The sequence below is a fragment of the Cheilinus undulatus genome, linkage group 3 (assembly GCF_018320785.1).
Source record: "Cheilinus undulatus linkage group 3, ASM1832078v1, whole genome shotgun sequence".
NCBI classification, from domain to species: Eukaryota; Metazoa; Chordata; class Actinopteri; order Labriformes; family Labridae; genus Cheilinus; species Cheilinus undulatus.
Window position 1 is genome coordinate 3,997,033 of NC_054867.1, and position 16,777 is coordinate 4,013,809.

A 16,777-nucleotide genomic window follows, 5' to 3' on the forward strand; every position below is an offset into this window, starting at 1 on the left:
TCTGTGGTAAACAGTAACTAAAGATTTAAGGCATTTGGAAGATGCATGCATGCACAGAACATCCATGTAATTAATCAGAGGCATGAAAGTGGCAGAAACAAGCCTTTTCTTTGCATCAAAAGAAAAACAAGACTTATTTATGAAATAAAAACCCAGCTGCAACTTTAACTTCTTAACAAGCTGCTCAATGTGAAGCTTCAAAGTCAAAGAATAATCCATCAAAAACCAGAGACATTCATATGACGATACAGACTCAATCTCATATATAGTAATAAATATTGTGTATGATTAAATGTGCACAGATATGTTAATAATGCATTAAAATATAGAGTTTAATTTATGATGCTTCTGCCTGAAATTTTGCAAAACTGAATATACAACTAAGAGAAGGCAACAGCTTTTTAATTCAAGTTTTGTTTAATTGTAAGAAGGAATTTGTCTTTGGAATGTTGTTTCCCTCTAACTCTAGCGCCCTCTGGTGTTGGTTTAGAATATTACACCATTAAGACAGACATTTAGGTTTTCTTTTCAGGATTTTATTAGTACTTATTTACACACTTAAAGCCTGGGATGCAAGCTGAGTTTAAAACAAAGCCTTACATCCTTTTCAGAGCAATAAAGTGATGGTGGGACACAAATAGATGCTTCTTTTTTACTTATTATCTCTCTTGTCTTCCTTGGCAATGTCCTACAGTTTAGATTAAGACTGAATCTTGCCCTTGCAGTATTTTGTATAGAAAATAAAACCAATTTCAAACTTCAACAGAAAAGTATAGAAGGTAGAAAGGGAGGAGGCAGGCAGTAGGAGTACACTCACTTTAGGTCCCATTCCCTAACACCAGCTCAATTTTGATTGTACCCCTTCCATCCCACTTACTGAGCTACACTAATTTCTCCAGGCCCAGCTGATCCTGAGCATGGTTACCTTTGTACATAAACCATCACATAAGAGTCGATATTTCACACAGAATAACACTGTACCTGGGAGGTAGAGATTGCCATCCTGCTCAGCTTCATTCTGCAAATGTAATTATTTCATACTTCCACTGTTTTGATAGTATTCATCAGCACTGCACTGTATAAAGACCCTTACATAGCACCACTTGCCTTTTAAAATGTTTCACTCAGTACTGTATAGTCATTGCAGGTGAGATGCATGTGTGATGGCTCATTGTCACTAAAGTAGTGTATTGCAAAAGCATCCTAGAGTGCAGAAATACAGGATAATTTTGGCAGCTATACGTTGATAAAATTGCTTAAACGACGGAGTACAATGTTCCATTTTTAACATGAGATGTGGCACCTACATCAATGCATCTATGGATGGGACTTGGTGGATATCTCTCTAGCATGAGCAGATGGTGATTATATTAATCAAAAAAGAAAAAAAAATTGTTGGAAAATATACATGGGTGACCTCTCCAAGTAGTAGTGAGGTCTCAGAGTCAGCAAAATGGAGAACACCACAACGGACATGACTTTGGGGCTTATTCTGAGTTGTTGTGGTTAGTTACCACCCTAGAACACTCCTGCATGGCTGTGAAATGCATGAAAAGAATGGTTGCATTGATAAAGCCATGTCCATATTATGTACCCATTGCTTGCAACTGCATGAGCGACCATCCTCTGCAAAATCTCACTTCACCCTTTTGTTCCAGGGCCAAAGAAGTGCATCTTGCATGGTACAGATTACCCAGTATGACTGCACCCTTAAAGTCACTGACACAAAAATGTATTTCTTCTTAGATTCAGAGAAAAAAGTTTGATCTTTGTTAGTTTAAACAACAGTGTATTGCAAAATTGAATGACAAAGCCTCCTGGCAGAAAGCCCTTTATGCAAATTTTCGGTAACAAGTGAATCCATCCCAGCTTCTCATGGCAGGTTTAGAAGGAACTTGATTGAGAAACAGTCTGTAGGAAAAACAGCAAAATAGACATTTGAAGACCAGTTCCTTGTGTTTTTAAAAGTTGCGTCCACATTTCAGGAATGATAAATTTAGTGTCTATGTTTAATATCCATCTTTTGCTTTTCTTTGTCTCTCTCTCATCCTGTCTCGTGGCATCTTCATGTCCTCAGATCATCACAGCGCTGGAGGAAGACACCACAGCGCAGAAAATGCAGCTGGGTTACAGACTGCAGCAGATCGCAGCCGCCGTGGAGAATAAAGTCACCGACTTGTGACAGAGGAAACACCCACCAGAGCTGAGTAAACAGAGAGGGACAGGAGAGGGAGGAGGATCCAGGGACTTCCATCCTGCAGGCTGAACTGAAAGCAGGAGATCACCAGACTGACTGATGGGAGGACAGTGTAAATGTTTCTCTACAGAGAAACAGCTGGAGTCAAGATTTTGAAATAACTTTTTTCAACACTGAGGATTTAAAAGAGTTAGGTATGAAAGTTCACATCCTGACACTTTTGGTTCTGTTTGGGTGTGGACTAAGGATAAATCTATCTTCAGTGTGGACACTGAGAGGCTCTAAGCCCTCTGTAGAGGAAGGACAGCACATGGACACAAAGAAAGAAGGGATGTGATACCAGCCACGACTGCTGTCCCTCTCTTAACTCTATAAAGAGACAAATGATGGAACAGGTTTTTTATTTCTACACAGCATGTGCTGGACTTCAAACGTAATATTCTTATACAGCAGCTCTGATGTAAAGACTGAAAAAAATCCAGATTTTATGGTCCCATTTTTCCCTGGAGTGAATTTTATGAAGCAGTACCTCTTCTGCCTTTTGTGCTTGTCACTGCTGTACGGTCCGAAGTGATTTCTTAAAGTGTGTATGTGTGTGTCGCGAGCAACCTACGTCACCCTGATCATCAAACCGCATCTGATATTGTCAACATTTTTGTTGTTTCTTGTAGAAAGTATTGGTAAGTACATTTTAGATGTTACATTCATCAGTATTCAGAGAAGAATTAACTCCGCTTCAAGATGGTTTCTGTGAGATTGTAGATTTAAATTTTGAGATTTTAGACAAATTTCTAAGGTAAAACTCCAGACTTAGTACTCACAATTTTCACTTTGCTCGCTTTAATATTTTTAGAGGTGATTTTTTAAAAACTTTTTTTTAAATTGCACAACAAATTTTATAAGTTTAAATGAGATTTCAAATAATAAGAGAATGGCATTTCTTTCTCAATAATTAAACAGTCCTATTTTATTTTGTTTTTTTCAAAGTATTCCGTCATTATTTAACAGCCCTTGGTTGTAATGCTGCAGTACTGCCAGATGGTGGCTGTAGCGCATCTGAAAGCTATTTGCCAATTGAAAATTAACAAAATAAGCAAAGAAGAAAGCAATAAGACAGACTACAGAAATGCTAAGAACCGAGCTTTCCTGTCTTAATGACGTAGGAATCAATTTCTGAGCATTTTCAATCTTGCTGGTAAATTAAACGAGCTGTTTTTACTTGGTATTACCAAATAAAATGGATCGTTTCTGAAGTAAAAATTGGCGCGAAGCAAGTTTAAATTTTTTTGCCAGTCAATAGTCTTTTCCATAGTTTGTTAGCATCAAGCTAATGAACTTCGTACATCCTAGTCGAAGTTATTTTCTTTTTAAACTTGCCGGTGACTGGTGAGAGTATCCACATCCTTTAATATAATGAAGTCAAACTTCAGTTAATATGGTTTTAACTGAAATAATAATTTTAAGTCAATGTAAATCTTGGACTAAATGTATAATTACTTGAGAATTTAGAAATAAAGTCTGAATTCTGGGTTTTAGAGTCAGATATCTTACATTTAATCGTCTAAATTATATTTATTTTTTAAATTTTTGTTCTGCAGTTAAATTGGTTTTCTCCATATTGCTTACATTTTCTAAAATTGTGAATGCTGAAAAAATTAAACCAAGGTCACAATTTCTAGAAACCCATTCGTTGAAAGCTTACTGCTGGGACATTGAAATGTCAGTGCCACGCTCTACCTCTGAATAATATGCGTTTTTTTTCTGCAACGTTGTCAACCCGCCTACGATTTCAGTGTATTGAAAACTAAGTATGGATCTGTTGTCATGCACACACACAGTTCACATCAGCTACACACACTCACACACACACACACACACACATTTAAGCCTCTTGTTTATTTTTTTCCCTTTGTGTGAATCTAGAAATCAAAATCTGCTCGTGTGAGCATTTTAAGGTACTTAAACCAGACTGAGTGACAGTGGACTGTTTTAATGATTTCCTGCTTTTATACTTTATTCATGTGGATGTGTCTGTTGTGTATAAGTCACTGGAAAGAAGTTTAAGTAAAAACATTATCCTTCCATGAAGAAACTCATATAAATGAAGTGGGACATTAGTGTGCACCGCTGCGTTTTATAGTGAAAGTCAGTGATATTTCTTATTTTGTACATTTTTAACATTCCTTTAGATCTTGAACAGTTTATTAAATCATGCTCTACTCCAAGCAAAGGTATTGGTACATATTGAAATGTTTATTGCTGTCACCATGGTTGTACTACAGTTCTTTTTTGGACACAAGGTGGCACTGCTTCATTTGCTGAAGGTCTGTATGTCAAGTTGATACAAGTTGCAGGCATTAATTCTGTTTCTGCTGTTTCAGATGCTGATGTTTTCACACTGTTCTGCTTTCATTTGGAGGACAAAGACCTATTAAACATGAGCCGATGTTTGCTGATATATCTCCTCTTAAAATGACAAAGACTGAAATGGCTTAAGGGGACTAGCAGGGCTGGGTATGGTCAAAGTTTCTAGATTTTTCTCTGTTATATATATATATTTTTTTTTTATCAGAAGTGCCCTTTATGATTGTGTCTTTGGGATTAATTTAAGTTAATGATAAGTAGGGTATAACTTTGCAATTCAGAGGTAACTTGTTTGTTTCAGATAATATAGAGAGAGACTTTGGCAGGGAAGCAAACTTTTTTATATAACCTTGGAACATACACTTTCAGCAGAAATTTAGTAAGGTTTGTTAATTTGTTATTACATATTTTAAGAGTTTGGATATCTCATAGTGTGCATTAAAACAAGCCAAGAATCTGACCCTATTAAGTGCCAAATTTAGTTGAAATCAGATCTGTTGACACAGTTTAGTCTCCACTAGCTTAGAAGGGATCGTGTGGATTCATACCCAGCCTTAGAAGCCAGCGACCAAAACAGGAGAGTGATGTAAGAGAACTAGATTCATTTTTTTAAAAAACGTCTCATTTCTGTTCCTTGCCTTGATGTGTGAAGGTTTGGCCTGGAGTGTGTTATTCCCAGGATCCTGGCTTATATTCATTCATAATTTTACACACAGTAAACTCTGACTCCTACAAAGAGAGGGTCTGTTTCCATCCTTCACCATCACCTCAGACTGGGGGGGAAGCTCAGTGTGAATAAAGTCAAGCATTCTGGGAAAAATTCTTAACTGTTGTAAAAATTTGGCAATGTAGAGCAGGCTCTGCAAGGAGCAGTTTTAAGGATATTTTGTGTGTTAATATCATTGTAAATACTGATTTAAGATGTAACTGTAGTGATTTAACCTGTTTAATAAGAGATGGGGCAACTTCTCACAGATGCTGATGTAATAAAGTATTCGTAAAATGTGGGAATGTGTTTTTATTCTTTGTCCATGTGTGACATTATTGATCAAACTCTTGAGATGTGGAAAAATAGTTTAGTGTGCAAGAGCTTGGAAAGTAAAGGACAAGATGCGTAGATCAGGGCAAACTTTATCCACTGAGACCCACATTCAGAAAGACATAGGGCTGACTGGGCCAATTTAATAAACTGTACCTCACATTTTGTGTGTTAGAGATAGTAAACCCAATCTTTCTGATGTAGTTTAAGATGTGCTTAGTAACTAAATATGCTTGAAGGATTTTGGGCCAGCTAATTGGGTTTCAGGGTGGGTCTGGTCAGCACTGGATGCACATGTGGTCCAGATGAGAATGACACTCCATGCGGCAGGAAGAAGAGACGCTGAGACTTAGAACAAATGCAAACTGCACAAGGCTCCTGAACTTAAAAGGAGTTTTGGTGCTTCAAGATGATTAGTGTGATATGCTTTTTAAATTGGACCTTGAGACAAAGTAGGTAGTGAGGCTGCTGTAATCCTTTTGCTTTCATTCATCAGGTGCTTATCAGTCAAGGTTTCATAATTTTGCTTGTCAATATGTTTTCCATTTACTTTGTAATCTCAACTTAGACATGAAAAAAATACTACATCAGCAACTGATACTTGTCAAAATGTTTGTTTACAAAAAGTTTGATGTAGTTGAGCACAATAAGTTTATTTTTAAGAATTTGCTGTCTACTGAATTTGGCCCCCGACCATCATTTCAACATCCCTGTTTGAAAAGGAAAAGGTGTAATTTTCAGGATGAAGTATCAGATTCTTGACGTGCTCATGACGCCAGACTTACCACTGAAAATGGGACACTTAAAATATGCACTGCTGAGTCCATACTGGTTTCAAAAATAGAAGTTTTCATTTAAATTCAATACAGAATGCCTCAAATACACTTTCTACAAAATGGCTTATTCAGATCTCATCTATTGTAATGAACATAGCTTTTGCAAGATATCTGGATTTTTAGACTTTTTGCTAGCATGAAAGTACAGAAGCACATTCTTTATCTAATAATGTAAGTAGAGTACATGAGTTCTGATTTCCTGTGTTTATGCCATGCATGAGGCATTACATTATGCTTCTGATACAACCTCAATTCCAATAAAGTTGGGGCACTGTGTAAAATTTAATTTAAAACCGAATGTAATGATTTGCAAACCTCATAAACTCATATTTAATTCACAATAGTACATTAACAACATATCAGATATTGAAACTGGGACATTTTACCATGCAATGAAAAATATTTGCTCATTTTGAATTTGATTGCAGCAACACAGCTCAAAAAAGTAGGGACAGGATCATGTTTAGCATCCCCTTTTATTTTGACAACAGTCTGCAAACACCTGGGAACAGAGGAGACCAGCTGCTGAATCGTCTGGGAGGGGAATGTTGTCCCATTCTTGTCTGATGTAGTATTACAGCTGCATAACAGTCCTGGGTGCTCTTTGTTGGATTTTTGTCTTTTAATGATGAAGGTGTCATGCAACAGCAAAAAAACTCAAAAGGGGGACTCAAACGCAAAGGCACTGAAGCAAAAACAAATGTTTAATAAAATAAAAATAAAATAAAACAAAAGGTCAGTGAGGTCAGTGAGATACAGGTAAGGGTAATCAACGTGGAGTGAAAAACACAGCCAGGAAGAGAACCAAAACCACACACAAGGAGAGGGAAACTACAAAATAAAAAGGAAACGCTGGGGATAAGAAAACAATGACACAGAGGGAATGAACAAGATAACAGAACTAGAAACTAAACTGGGAAACACAAGGGCTAGGGAACACAGGAGGCTGAAAACAAACAAGGCTCAGGAAACTAAAGAATCAAAAACCACAACAGAAACCAAAACCATGACAGACCGGACTTTTCTACTGGGAAGCCATGCTGTGTGATGAATGGGATATGGGGTTTAGCATAGTTTTTGTGAAATATACAAGGCCTTCCCTGAAAGAGACGCTGTCTGGACGGAAGCATATGTTGCTCTACTCTTTAGCATTGATTGTGCCTTTCCAGATGTGTAAGCTGCCCACACCATAGGCACTAATGTAACCCCATACCATTAGAGATGCAAGCTTCAGAACTGTGTGCTGATAATAACCTGGTGGTCCCTCTCCTTTTCCGTCCACAGAACGGTAGCTTGGATCATGTTCACATATGGGTTCTTGTTTGCATGATACAGCTTTAACTTGTATCCAGTACTGCCTTTCCACCTTGTCCTTTGTGCAGAAATTTCTCCAGATTACCTGAATCTTTTGATATCATGTACAGAAGTCTTGGCAATTTTACATTTTGCTGAAGTTGTTCCACAATTTTCAGATACAGATTGGTGAATCTCTGCCAATCTTCTGAGACTCTGCCTTTCTAATACACTCCTTTTATACCCAGTCATGTTACTGACCTGTTGCCAATGAACCTAATTAATTGCAAAATGCTCCTCCAGCTGTACCACTCACTTTTCCAGCCTATTGTTGCCCCATTCCTATGAGATATCTTGCTGCCATCAAATTTAAATGAGTTCGGATTTTTCATGATATAGTAAAACGCTTCAGTTTTAACACCTGATGTGTTGTTTGTTCTATTGTGAATAAAATATGGGTTTATGAGATTTGCAATCATTGCATTTTTATTACAATTTTACACAGCACCCCAACTTTTTTGGAAATGGGGGTGTAAATGTACAAATGTTAAATGAAAGGTTTTCGTTTTTGCCCAGAGTTAATCAAAAATAGTGGACTAGAATGCAGAACATTAGATCTTATATCCATCTCCATTATTGTCAATGTGTTATCTCAAAAACACTTTCAGGAATTTTCTTCAAACTTTTACCAAATGTACACTCTGATTAGAGGATGAAGCAATTACATTTTGGAGGTAAAATGCCATGAAAAAAGTCCCCCCACCTCTTCTTGACCCACCATTGCACTTTTACTGCCCAGCAAATGTATTTCTCTTGGAGATATTTAACTGCCAAACACTTAACGACAGGCCCATTTTCTTTAAATGTTGGTAGAGATGTACCACATCTCTAATAGCCATAGCTGTTGTTGAAGTTAAAATGCAAATATTTCCAATTCAGTAGTACAATTAAATGCCCTTATTAATGATTGATAAGTCCATTTATACAAAAGGAAAAATCCACCAAGACAGTGTGCAGATTTATCAATGATGAAAATATATATATTCCCATTTCCTATCTACCAGAAGGAACTAGAGTGGTTATATCTGTGCCTGTTTACAAGTTGGACATTTTGAAGGAACTGGTTTGGTGTTTCTGAGTTTTATGAGGCATCTAATAGCACAACATCTAGTTATAAATCCAGTTATTTATACGTCTAGTTATTCTTCCTCGTGACTGCGTAGCCTACACTTAATTTGTGAGTGCGCATGCCAAAACAACATAATTATAATATCACAAGAAAATCTGTAACACCACAATCGACCAGAGGCATCATCCAATGCCAACAAACACAGAAGTCCAAAATGGAGTAACGCTGATGACAGCAGGCTGGAGTCCCGCTCAACCTTACAGGATATTTAATCATAAACTGCCGTTTTGCTGGTGTTAACGAAGTCTTGTTGCACCTGCAGAGAAGTCACCGTCCTTATTCCTGCTGACGAGCAAGCTGCGCAAAAAAAGGTAACTACAGGTAACTAGCTGGACTCATGCTAGCTCAGTTAGCTGTAGCGGCTAACGCTAGTGCTAATGCTAATCTGTGTGTCAGAAGCTTTTCAGCAAGCAAGTCGTCGTTTATGTCATTTAAGAAATCGTCACTGATTAACACCATTGTACAATGTATGATATGAATCATATTAAATCGGTAAAGACATGATATGAGGGCGAATGCGCTAACGTTAGCTCCATTATTGTCGATGCTACTATGAATGGCGTGCATCGTTGTGTGGAAGCTAACTGTCACAAGCACAACGAAGTAACGCAGAGTTGTTTTTAAACAGCTAACTCTTGACTTGCCTGTGTATACTTTGCGACTCTTTCGAGAATAGTTAAGCTGTTTTGCAATGTCTTGTTTCGATTAGTCGTTGACAACGTTAAAACAAAATTTCGTACAATTTAAAATAAGGTATTCTTTGCAATCGGAAGGGCATGCTAACGGGTTACAATATAGCCATTTTCAACTAGCTTCAAACGTAGCTAGGGTATTCGCATCGCAGCAATATTTGTGAATTTAATGCTTATCTCTTATTTGGTTTGCTGTTAAGTGTAGCTGATAGGATCCTCATCTATAAATTATTTCCGTACATTGGAACTCCTTTTAATACCATCATGTATGCAGTTAGATACCAATGAACATGTATACAAGTACTGGTAGTAGTCAGTCTTGAAGCATGTTCTGTACAATGTTTACCAAAGTCTTTCCTTTTAACAGTGAAGGATGGAGCCATCAGAGCAGTCAGGTCCAGACTCTGCCTCTCAGGAAGTTAACCCTGTGTTTCTGCAGCAGCTCCGAGAGCTGGACATCCCAGAGGAGGCAGCCAAACAGGTGGGAATCTGTTTCACCATTTAGTTGACAATTTTATAGACACTGAAAAATACCTATGACTTAACATTCTATCTAAATTCAACACATTCAACACCACACTAGACCATTCCACGTAAATTGTTATTTAATGTTTTACCTATAATACACACTACCATTAATGATGCAACTTGCGAGGCACTGATTGTGAAATTTGGGCAGATATTAGTTTTTTTATCACTTCTTTTGGTGTAACACAAGTATGCAAAAAAATCAGTTTGATTTAGCAGCTATATATACCAGATGGCAATGAGAATTTGATTGCAAACAACAGATAAACATTGGTAACTGAGATGGCACATCATTTGGCTGATGTTTGTGTACAGGGCCAATATTGGCAGACATTGATGTTTAACCAATGCATACATGAATTCCTAAGTACAATGACAGTTCCTTAGTAGCTGATCTCATCCATTCATTTATTTTCCTCTTAACACTGTTTGTGAGTACTCATTAAACTTGTCATCTTAAATTGGAGTTGCACCCATCACTGAAATCAACAATTCATATTCTCAGGCACAAACAATGTATTTCATAATAATTGCCCCCGATGGAATTAAATCTTTAGATTAATCATAATGTTGTAGGGTAATCTGACAGCCACTTTGTATGTACAATTTAATGCTCAGTGTACCGCCTGTTCACCAAGTTACTGAAGATTTTAAACATCACTGCTTTCTTCTCTAAACTTTGTCTTTGTTTCTCACCCCTCCAGGCTCTACTGCACACTCGGAATGTGTCTGCTGAGGAGGCGGCCATGTACTACTACAACAAGCTGGAGAATGAGGTGCCCATAAGCTAGCCTTAGTCCCCACAGGTACACCTTGGTACATTAGACCTTGTGGAGTTTGTCCAAAGCCCAATCTCAGTGTTTCCCTCTGTGTGCTCTGACCCTCAGGAGGAGGGAGATGATGACCTCATGTTCAAGATGGTGTTTGTGGTAAACATGGACCTTGCCATGGGAGTTGGAAAGGCAAGTCTGGACATTTGAAATGGACTGAGGGAAATGTGCAGGATCTGATATGAAAGGCAGCACAAAGACAGTGTTTTCCTATTTTTAACAACATCTTAGTCATGGTTTGCTGCTCCTCTGACAACTTTTTGAAATCAAGCTTACTTTGATGCTCAAAGCTATATTTAATAACACATCACTCTAGTTTCACGGATGAGGCTGCTTGTGTCCTTTTATTTTACAAAGCATGCCTTTAATTTGCATTGTTTGGAATTTACCTGGGCAGTTAATGCTCACATTAGTTTCTCTGAAAACCCTGTACAGGGCTTGAGATACAGTGGATTTTTCAAAAATCAAAGTGATTTATTATAGACTAGGCAGGTTTATTCATAGAGCTCCGTTTATGCACAAAGCACTCAGAGTGCTTTACAGAGAACAAAACAGGAAATTTACAACGAGGATTAAAAGGTGGAAACAGAACAATAAAAATTAAATGGAGTAGAATGTTAGTTGAAAGATTGCAATGCAATTTATTAATATTTTCAGTGGGTAACTTTTTTTCAACCATGTTATAAACAACTTTTTTAGTATAACTTGTAATGTCAAGATGTGAACTGTGCTTGTGCAGGTGGCAGCCCAGGTTGGCCATGCTGCTGTAGGTTTGTACCAGGCTCTGCAGGAGAAGAACAGCTGGAGGGAGATGGCCTGGAAGTGGGACCACAGTGGGTAAGGCTTGTGCAATTTCTAATTTGAGAAGAGATGCATGAAAAGTCCGAATTTAACGTACACAAAAGACTGTTTAGGTTTTTAAGAATTTAGTTTGCTGGTGTGGCCTAATAATGAATTTACAAGTAGTGATTCATCTGTTCAACTCTTTTAGTTATTTGTAAAGATTTCAACAATCTTTGGTGATCTTTAACTTGTGCAAACCTGCATCTCTAACTCAAGGATATTTACCGTATTTAGCCTAAAACAAAGCTTGCTAATATATTGTTTGGATGCAATTCAGTGTCTTGTTAATTTGGAGTAGTATATTCTTTGGAAGGGCTTGTGTTTTCTTGTGCAAACAGAACGAAAATGCTTAAATCCATCAGACAGAACATTTTATGACCTTTCAGCATGATTAAGAGTTTTAATCCCATAGTTTACTAAAGGGACCTTCGGATGGGAACCATACACTAAGCCTTGACTTTGTGTCTGGAGGGTAATATCTGTAAATATGAGTCATATAAAGACTTTTTTTTTCCATGCAAATGGATAAATGGACATTCAACAAAGGCATGGGGGTCTAGTTCTACATCACATGAGGTGTCCTGCTTATACTAATCTCATGTGAATAAGGCCTCAGTGACCATTCATTTAATAATTACAGTAAAGCATTAGAGCTGTGAGGCATGACCTTTGAAAACAATTAACAGTAGCAGTCTTAAAGACACTACATCAACTTAAACTTCAGTGCTAAGCTCTGTAGCCTGGGTAGCTTTTGCATTAAATATTTTGTTTAAAATAAGCATGGATGATTATGGTGTCTGTATCTAAATCTTTTATCTAAAGAATTGCACATGGGAGAAATACAAAATTGAAAATTTCACATTAACAGTGCTCCAATGACTGTATTCTCCTTTTAGTTCAGAGGGTTTTCTTAAACACTTTTTGCCTCTCTCTCTTTTAAATTAAGGACGTGTAATTCTCAAAGTGGGCCATGACAGCTGTGCCATTTTTTACTCTTTTTCTCCTTTCATCACTCTACCTATGTGTCTGTTCTTGCACAGCTACAGCTTTCTATATTCAGTTGATTGAAATCCTGATTTGTTGAATTTCTACAGAAACTTTGAAGTTTTTTTAATGGGTCTTGGGCTGGCCATTATTGTGATGTTGAAAGTCTGAATAATATTGTGTATATATTAATTATGATAATTAAGTTGATGTCCTTGATGTTGATACAGAGCCAAGAAGGTGGTGGTCCAGGGCACCAACGTGGCTCATCTACTGGAGCTGCAGGCTCTGGCCATGAGCCTCAGCCTGCCCACGTACCTGGTCCAGGATGCAGGGCTGACCCAGGTAAGGGGAGAAGGACATTGTAAAGTTGCCCTGTGTTTTGGTAGCAGAGGTGGTAAAGGCCTAAAATATTGTAAATGCCATTCACTACTTTTGTGTGGAGTTTTTTGTTTGTTTGTTTTTGAGTACATCAGAAATAGAAAAATGTCTCTGATCTCCTGTAGGTGGAGTCTGGGTCCCGCACTGTCCTGGCCATCATGGGTGAGGAGGACATGGTGAATAATGTTACTGGGAGTCTAAAGCTGCTCTAAAAGGCTCAAACCCACAATGGGGAAGGCATGACCCTGCAGTGCCACAGAGCAACCAGCAGAGGGCAACATTTCCCAACAGCACAGAGAGTCTCGGCATGCAAGAGTGTTACAACCTCAAAAAAGAACTGAAGAAGAAGGGGAATGTCCCAACACCAGAAAACAAACACTCTCAGCCATTTGTTTCCCTTTCATTCTTTGTCTGAGCGGGTTCGTCTGCGGTTAAGAGCAGGAGGGGAGAGACATCGGTTCTTCACAGGGGAACACGATGAGGGCAGTCTCTTTCTGGTGACCTTTTTTTCTTTTTATCCAGGTCACCTACTTAGAAGAGTCTTAATAGTATTATAATCTGTTTTCATACCCACCTTGTCTTTTATCCAGTTTCAGTTATGGCAAGTCAAGTCAAATGTTTTTGGTGAATGACCAGTATTGTTAATATGCTTATACAATGGGCAGTGTACTGTAGCCTAATACTTAATGTAACTATACCCATAGCACATATAGAGTTTTCCTGCTCAATCCACTACTCTTACAGTGAAGGGTAAATTACCAACCAATGGTGTATGAACATTCATTTCTGACTTTTAAATCATAGTGTGTGTGTGCAACTTCTCCCAAAGATCCCTATCCTGTAGGCTTAATAACATTACTTATTATTGATAAATGGCTATATTTTGAATACGTATTCCTGTTAGGAACTTACACTGTATAATCTGTGGTGTGCCATCCTAAACATTACGCACAGTACTGGACTCTGTTGTATTTTTTTTCTTTTTCATTTTGCAAAAGAATAGAACATCCTGACTTATAAGGAATATTGTTAGAATTTGATGGTGGGCAAGCCAACATGTCATGTAATTTATTAATACTGACTCAAAGGATTCTGGCTGCCTGTCATGGCAAGTTTACATTACTGAAGTGGATCAACTTGAGAGAACACAGATGGTTGTGTAAATGACAAATGTTACGGACTTGGCTGTAGTCTTGCTCACTTAAAATCTTGATACACAAAGAATTATGTGAGCCGTTGTGTGTTTATGTTTTCACAAACAAGTTTTCGTGGGCATGAGCTGCCACTCCCTGAATTCTTACTTAAACGTTGAAGATTTATTTGTTAGAGCAATGTTTAAAAATGGCAGTGTCATGCATGCAATATAAAATGTATATTTGAACTGAACGTTGTAATCCCAAAGTCAATTTAAGCCACACTTCCACACTTTGATACCTCCTGTGTTATACAAAAAAATGTATGAGTGCTTCAGACTGTGGAGACAATTAAAATGCTTCTAGATGGCAAAACAAGCAGCTGGATTGTGTTTTTATCCTCAAACATACAGCCTACAGATGAGCTGAGATATGCAGGAGCTCTGGCACTGAAAGCAGTGTGGGGGAGGGTTGAGCACAGCCATGTTGCAGTGAGCTGCTGTTTGGACTGGCCGTATGACATTGCTGTTTCACCGCAGCAACAATGGCACTATTGTTAAGTGTGGTCACTGCCTAACATGGCAGTCTGGCTGCTGTAACTCCCAAACTGGCCTTCAATTATTAACCTCATGACGTTTCCTCGGAAATAGTTGAGGTTTCCATGTTAAAACAAAGAAAAACCCCAAGGATTACCGCAAAACGAGGGGACAAAGCGATTTGAAAGAAACCAGGAAGTAGATATATAAATAGCCTTTTAGTAAAAATAGCAATATAAATGAAAGTTGAGTTCATTCGGTTTCATTTTGCGGAGAGGGATGATGTGGGACAATTTAAAACCATTATTTTAATAATGTAGACCTAGTTTAGAGATATTACATGCAGTTTAGCACTGGAGTTCTGAAAAAAATGACTCAGTAGTCTCAATAAAAGCTTCCTTATTTGTTGTTTCCCCACACTGAAAGCGTTTGGCGTGTTCATGAATAACCTACAGTTGTGCTACTAATCGGAAATGCGTGCCAAAATGAAGCTAATGCTGCACTTTATCAAATCATTTCAGCTCCAATCTGATTCATGAATCCCTTACATAACAGTTAGAAAATCTTACGATTTTTTTTTGCCTGATGCCCAAATTCATATTCAATTTTACTGTGAAAGCCCCTCACCCGCAGTATTACAGCTTGCATTATTCTGCTGTCTAATTTCATCGTCTTCAGACCACTGCAACAAATGACGTTGGCATTCATCACCACAGCCAATCAGTCGACCCTCTCTCCAAGTGTCATGACATGACAAGAAACCAATCCCGTCATCGTGACTATGAATCAGAATCTTTATTTGCATCATTTTTAGATTTTGCATTGTTTTATTGTAAAGTTTTCATAAAGAACGAGACCATGAAACAATGTAAACTAATGTGTGCAATGTGAAGGCAAAGCTGCTTTTGCAGGATAAATATTCAAACAAGATAGCAGCCTTGGGGTTGTATGATGACTTCCCCGTCTCTTCTATTTTTGCAAACTCAGTGTGCCTGGTAATCTTTGTCATGGATGTCAAATAGTTATTTACCAATGAGGGCAATGCACTGAAACCAAAACCAGGGGTGCGCCTTTGTGTAATAATAACATGAAAGCGAAGATGCGCTCGCTTTTACGCTCATTCCTCAGATAAAACATCAGGCGATAGTTAGTTACACTGTGACTCAACTAGCAGACACATTCTCTCTTTCGACGGTCATTATTTCTGCCTCTGCCAAGTGTGGGAAGACACTAATTTCAGCAGCGGGAACAAAAGTAGGAGGGACCAGTAATAAGGAGGTGCAACCCGAGAGCACTGGTCAATCTCCCTGTCCAACCCCTTACCAGATGCTACCAGAGCGACACCTCATACTCCATTCATCTGACTGTGACATTCCGGTAGGTGGGGCTGACCCAGTGGGCTAACCCTGCCTCTGGTGTCCCTGGAAGTGGGCCCCAGAGACCCCGTGTAGCTAAACGGTTTGCTACTATGTATTAGTATGGGAGCTCCTTCCATGGTAGAATGTAACCCTCAAATAAAAAGCGATTAATCCCACTAACGAATTGCAATCAACTCCACGGCATTTGCATTTTTATAACGAGTATTTCCCGAAACTTTGTAGATACAAATCCTCTGTTCGGTGTCAGATTATCTCCCGAGTCCAGCCACTCTCTCTCGCTCTCCTTCGTGTACGCCACCAGTACACATATCATACTGCTTCTGGATTTTCGCACCCCTCCCAAAAAGAAAGACCCGCCCCTTGCTACGTAGTCGCTGAAAAAAAAAAATACTGGACCGCTGTAATTTACCAAGGGCTAGCGTGTGTATCATGATTGACACATTCATGTCCAATCATCGGCGAGAGGTGGGACATAGCGGCAAGGGCCGCCCAAGGAGAGAGCCCCTGCACGGTCGCCAGGGAAACCCCGTTGCGTGGTTGTGTGTCAGTTTCG

At 38.4% G+C, this 16,777-nt stretch overlaps 2 protein-coding genes across 6 annotated transcripts in view; both read left to right on the forward strand.

Annotated features, from left to right (window-relative positions):
- The window catches only part of plxnb1b (plexin b1b), a 211,665-nt gene extending 206,127 nt beyond the window's left edge, over positions 1-5,538 (forward strand). For 3 of the 4 annotated variants that reach the window (XM_041779107.1, XM_041779095.1, XM_041779115.1), the window contains one exon: positions 2,078-5,538. In XM_041779107.1, coding sequence (XP_041635041.1) covers positions 2,078-2,182 — 105 coding nt within the window. In that variant the 3' untranslated portion in view covers positions 2,183-5,538. The remainder of the gene's footprint in view (positions 1-2,077) is intronic. The other variant, XR_005991453.1, reaches the window with a different exon arrangement.
- A 3,489-nt stretch (positions 5,539-9,027) lies between these two features.
- On the forward strand, positions 9,028-14,676 carry si:dkey-19e4.5 (UBA_like_SF and PTH2 domain-containing protein). Of its 2 annotated transcripts, none has more exons than XM_041816125.1 (7): positions 9,028-9,239; positions 9,978-10,091; positions 10,843-10,914; positions 11,026-11,100; positions 11,708-11,805; positions 13,026-13,140; positions 13,302-14,676. In XM_041816125.1, exons 2-7 carry the CDS (start codon positions 9,984-9,986, stop codon positions 13,386-13,388), a joined length of 555 nt encoding a protein of 184 aa, XP_041672059.1. In that variant the 5' UTR covers positions 9,028-9,239; positions 9,978-9,983; the 3' UTR covers positions 13,389-14,676. The 2 variants fall into 2 exon arrangements, with proteins under 2 accessions (XP_041672059.1, XP_041672050.1); XM_041816116.1 differs by having other exon boundaries at positions 9,028-9,229.
- Positions 14,677-16,777: the final 2,101 nt, after the last annotated feature.

Coding starts and splice junctions, on each gene's coding strand:
- si:dkey-19e4.5 (XM_041816125.1), top strand. CDS start 9,984: ATGGAGCCATCAGAGCAGTCAGGTCCAGACTCTGCCTCTCAGGAAGTT. Junction 10,092..10,842: donor CAGAGGAGGCAGCCAAACAG/GTGGGAATCTGT, acceptor TCACCCCTCCAG/GCTCTACTGCACACTCGGAA. Junction 10,915..11,025: donor ACAACAAGCTGGAGAATGAG/GTGCCCATAAGC, acceptor TCTGACCCTCAG/GAGGAGGGAGATGATGACCT.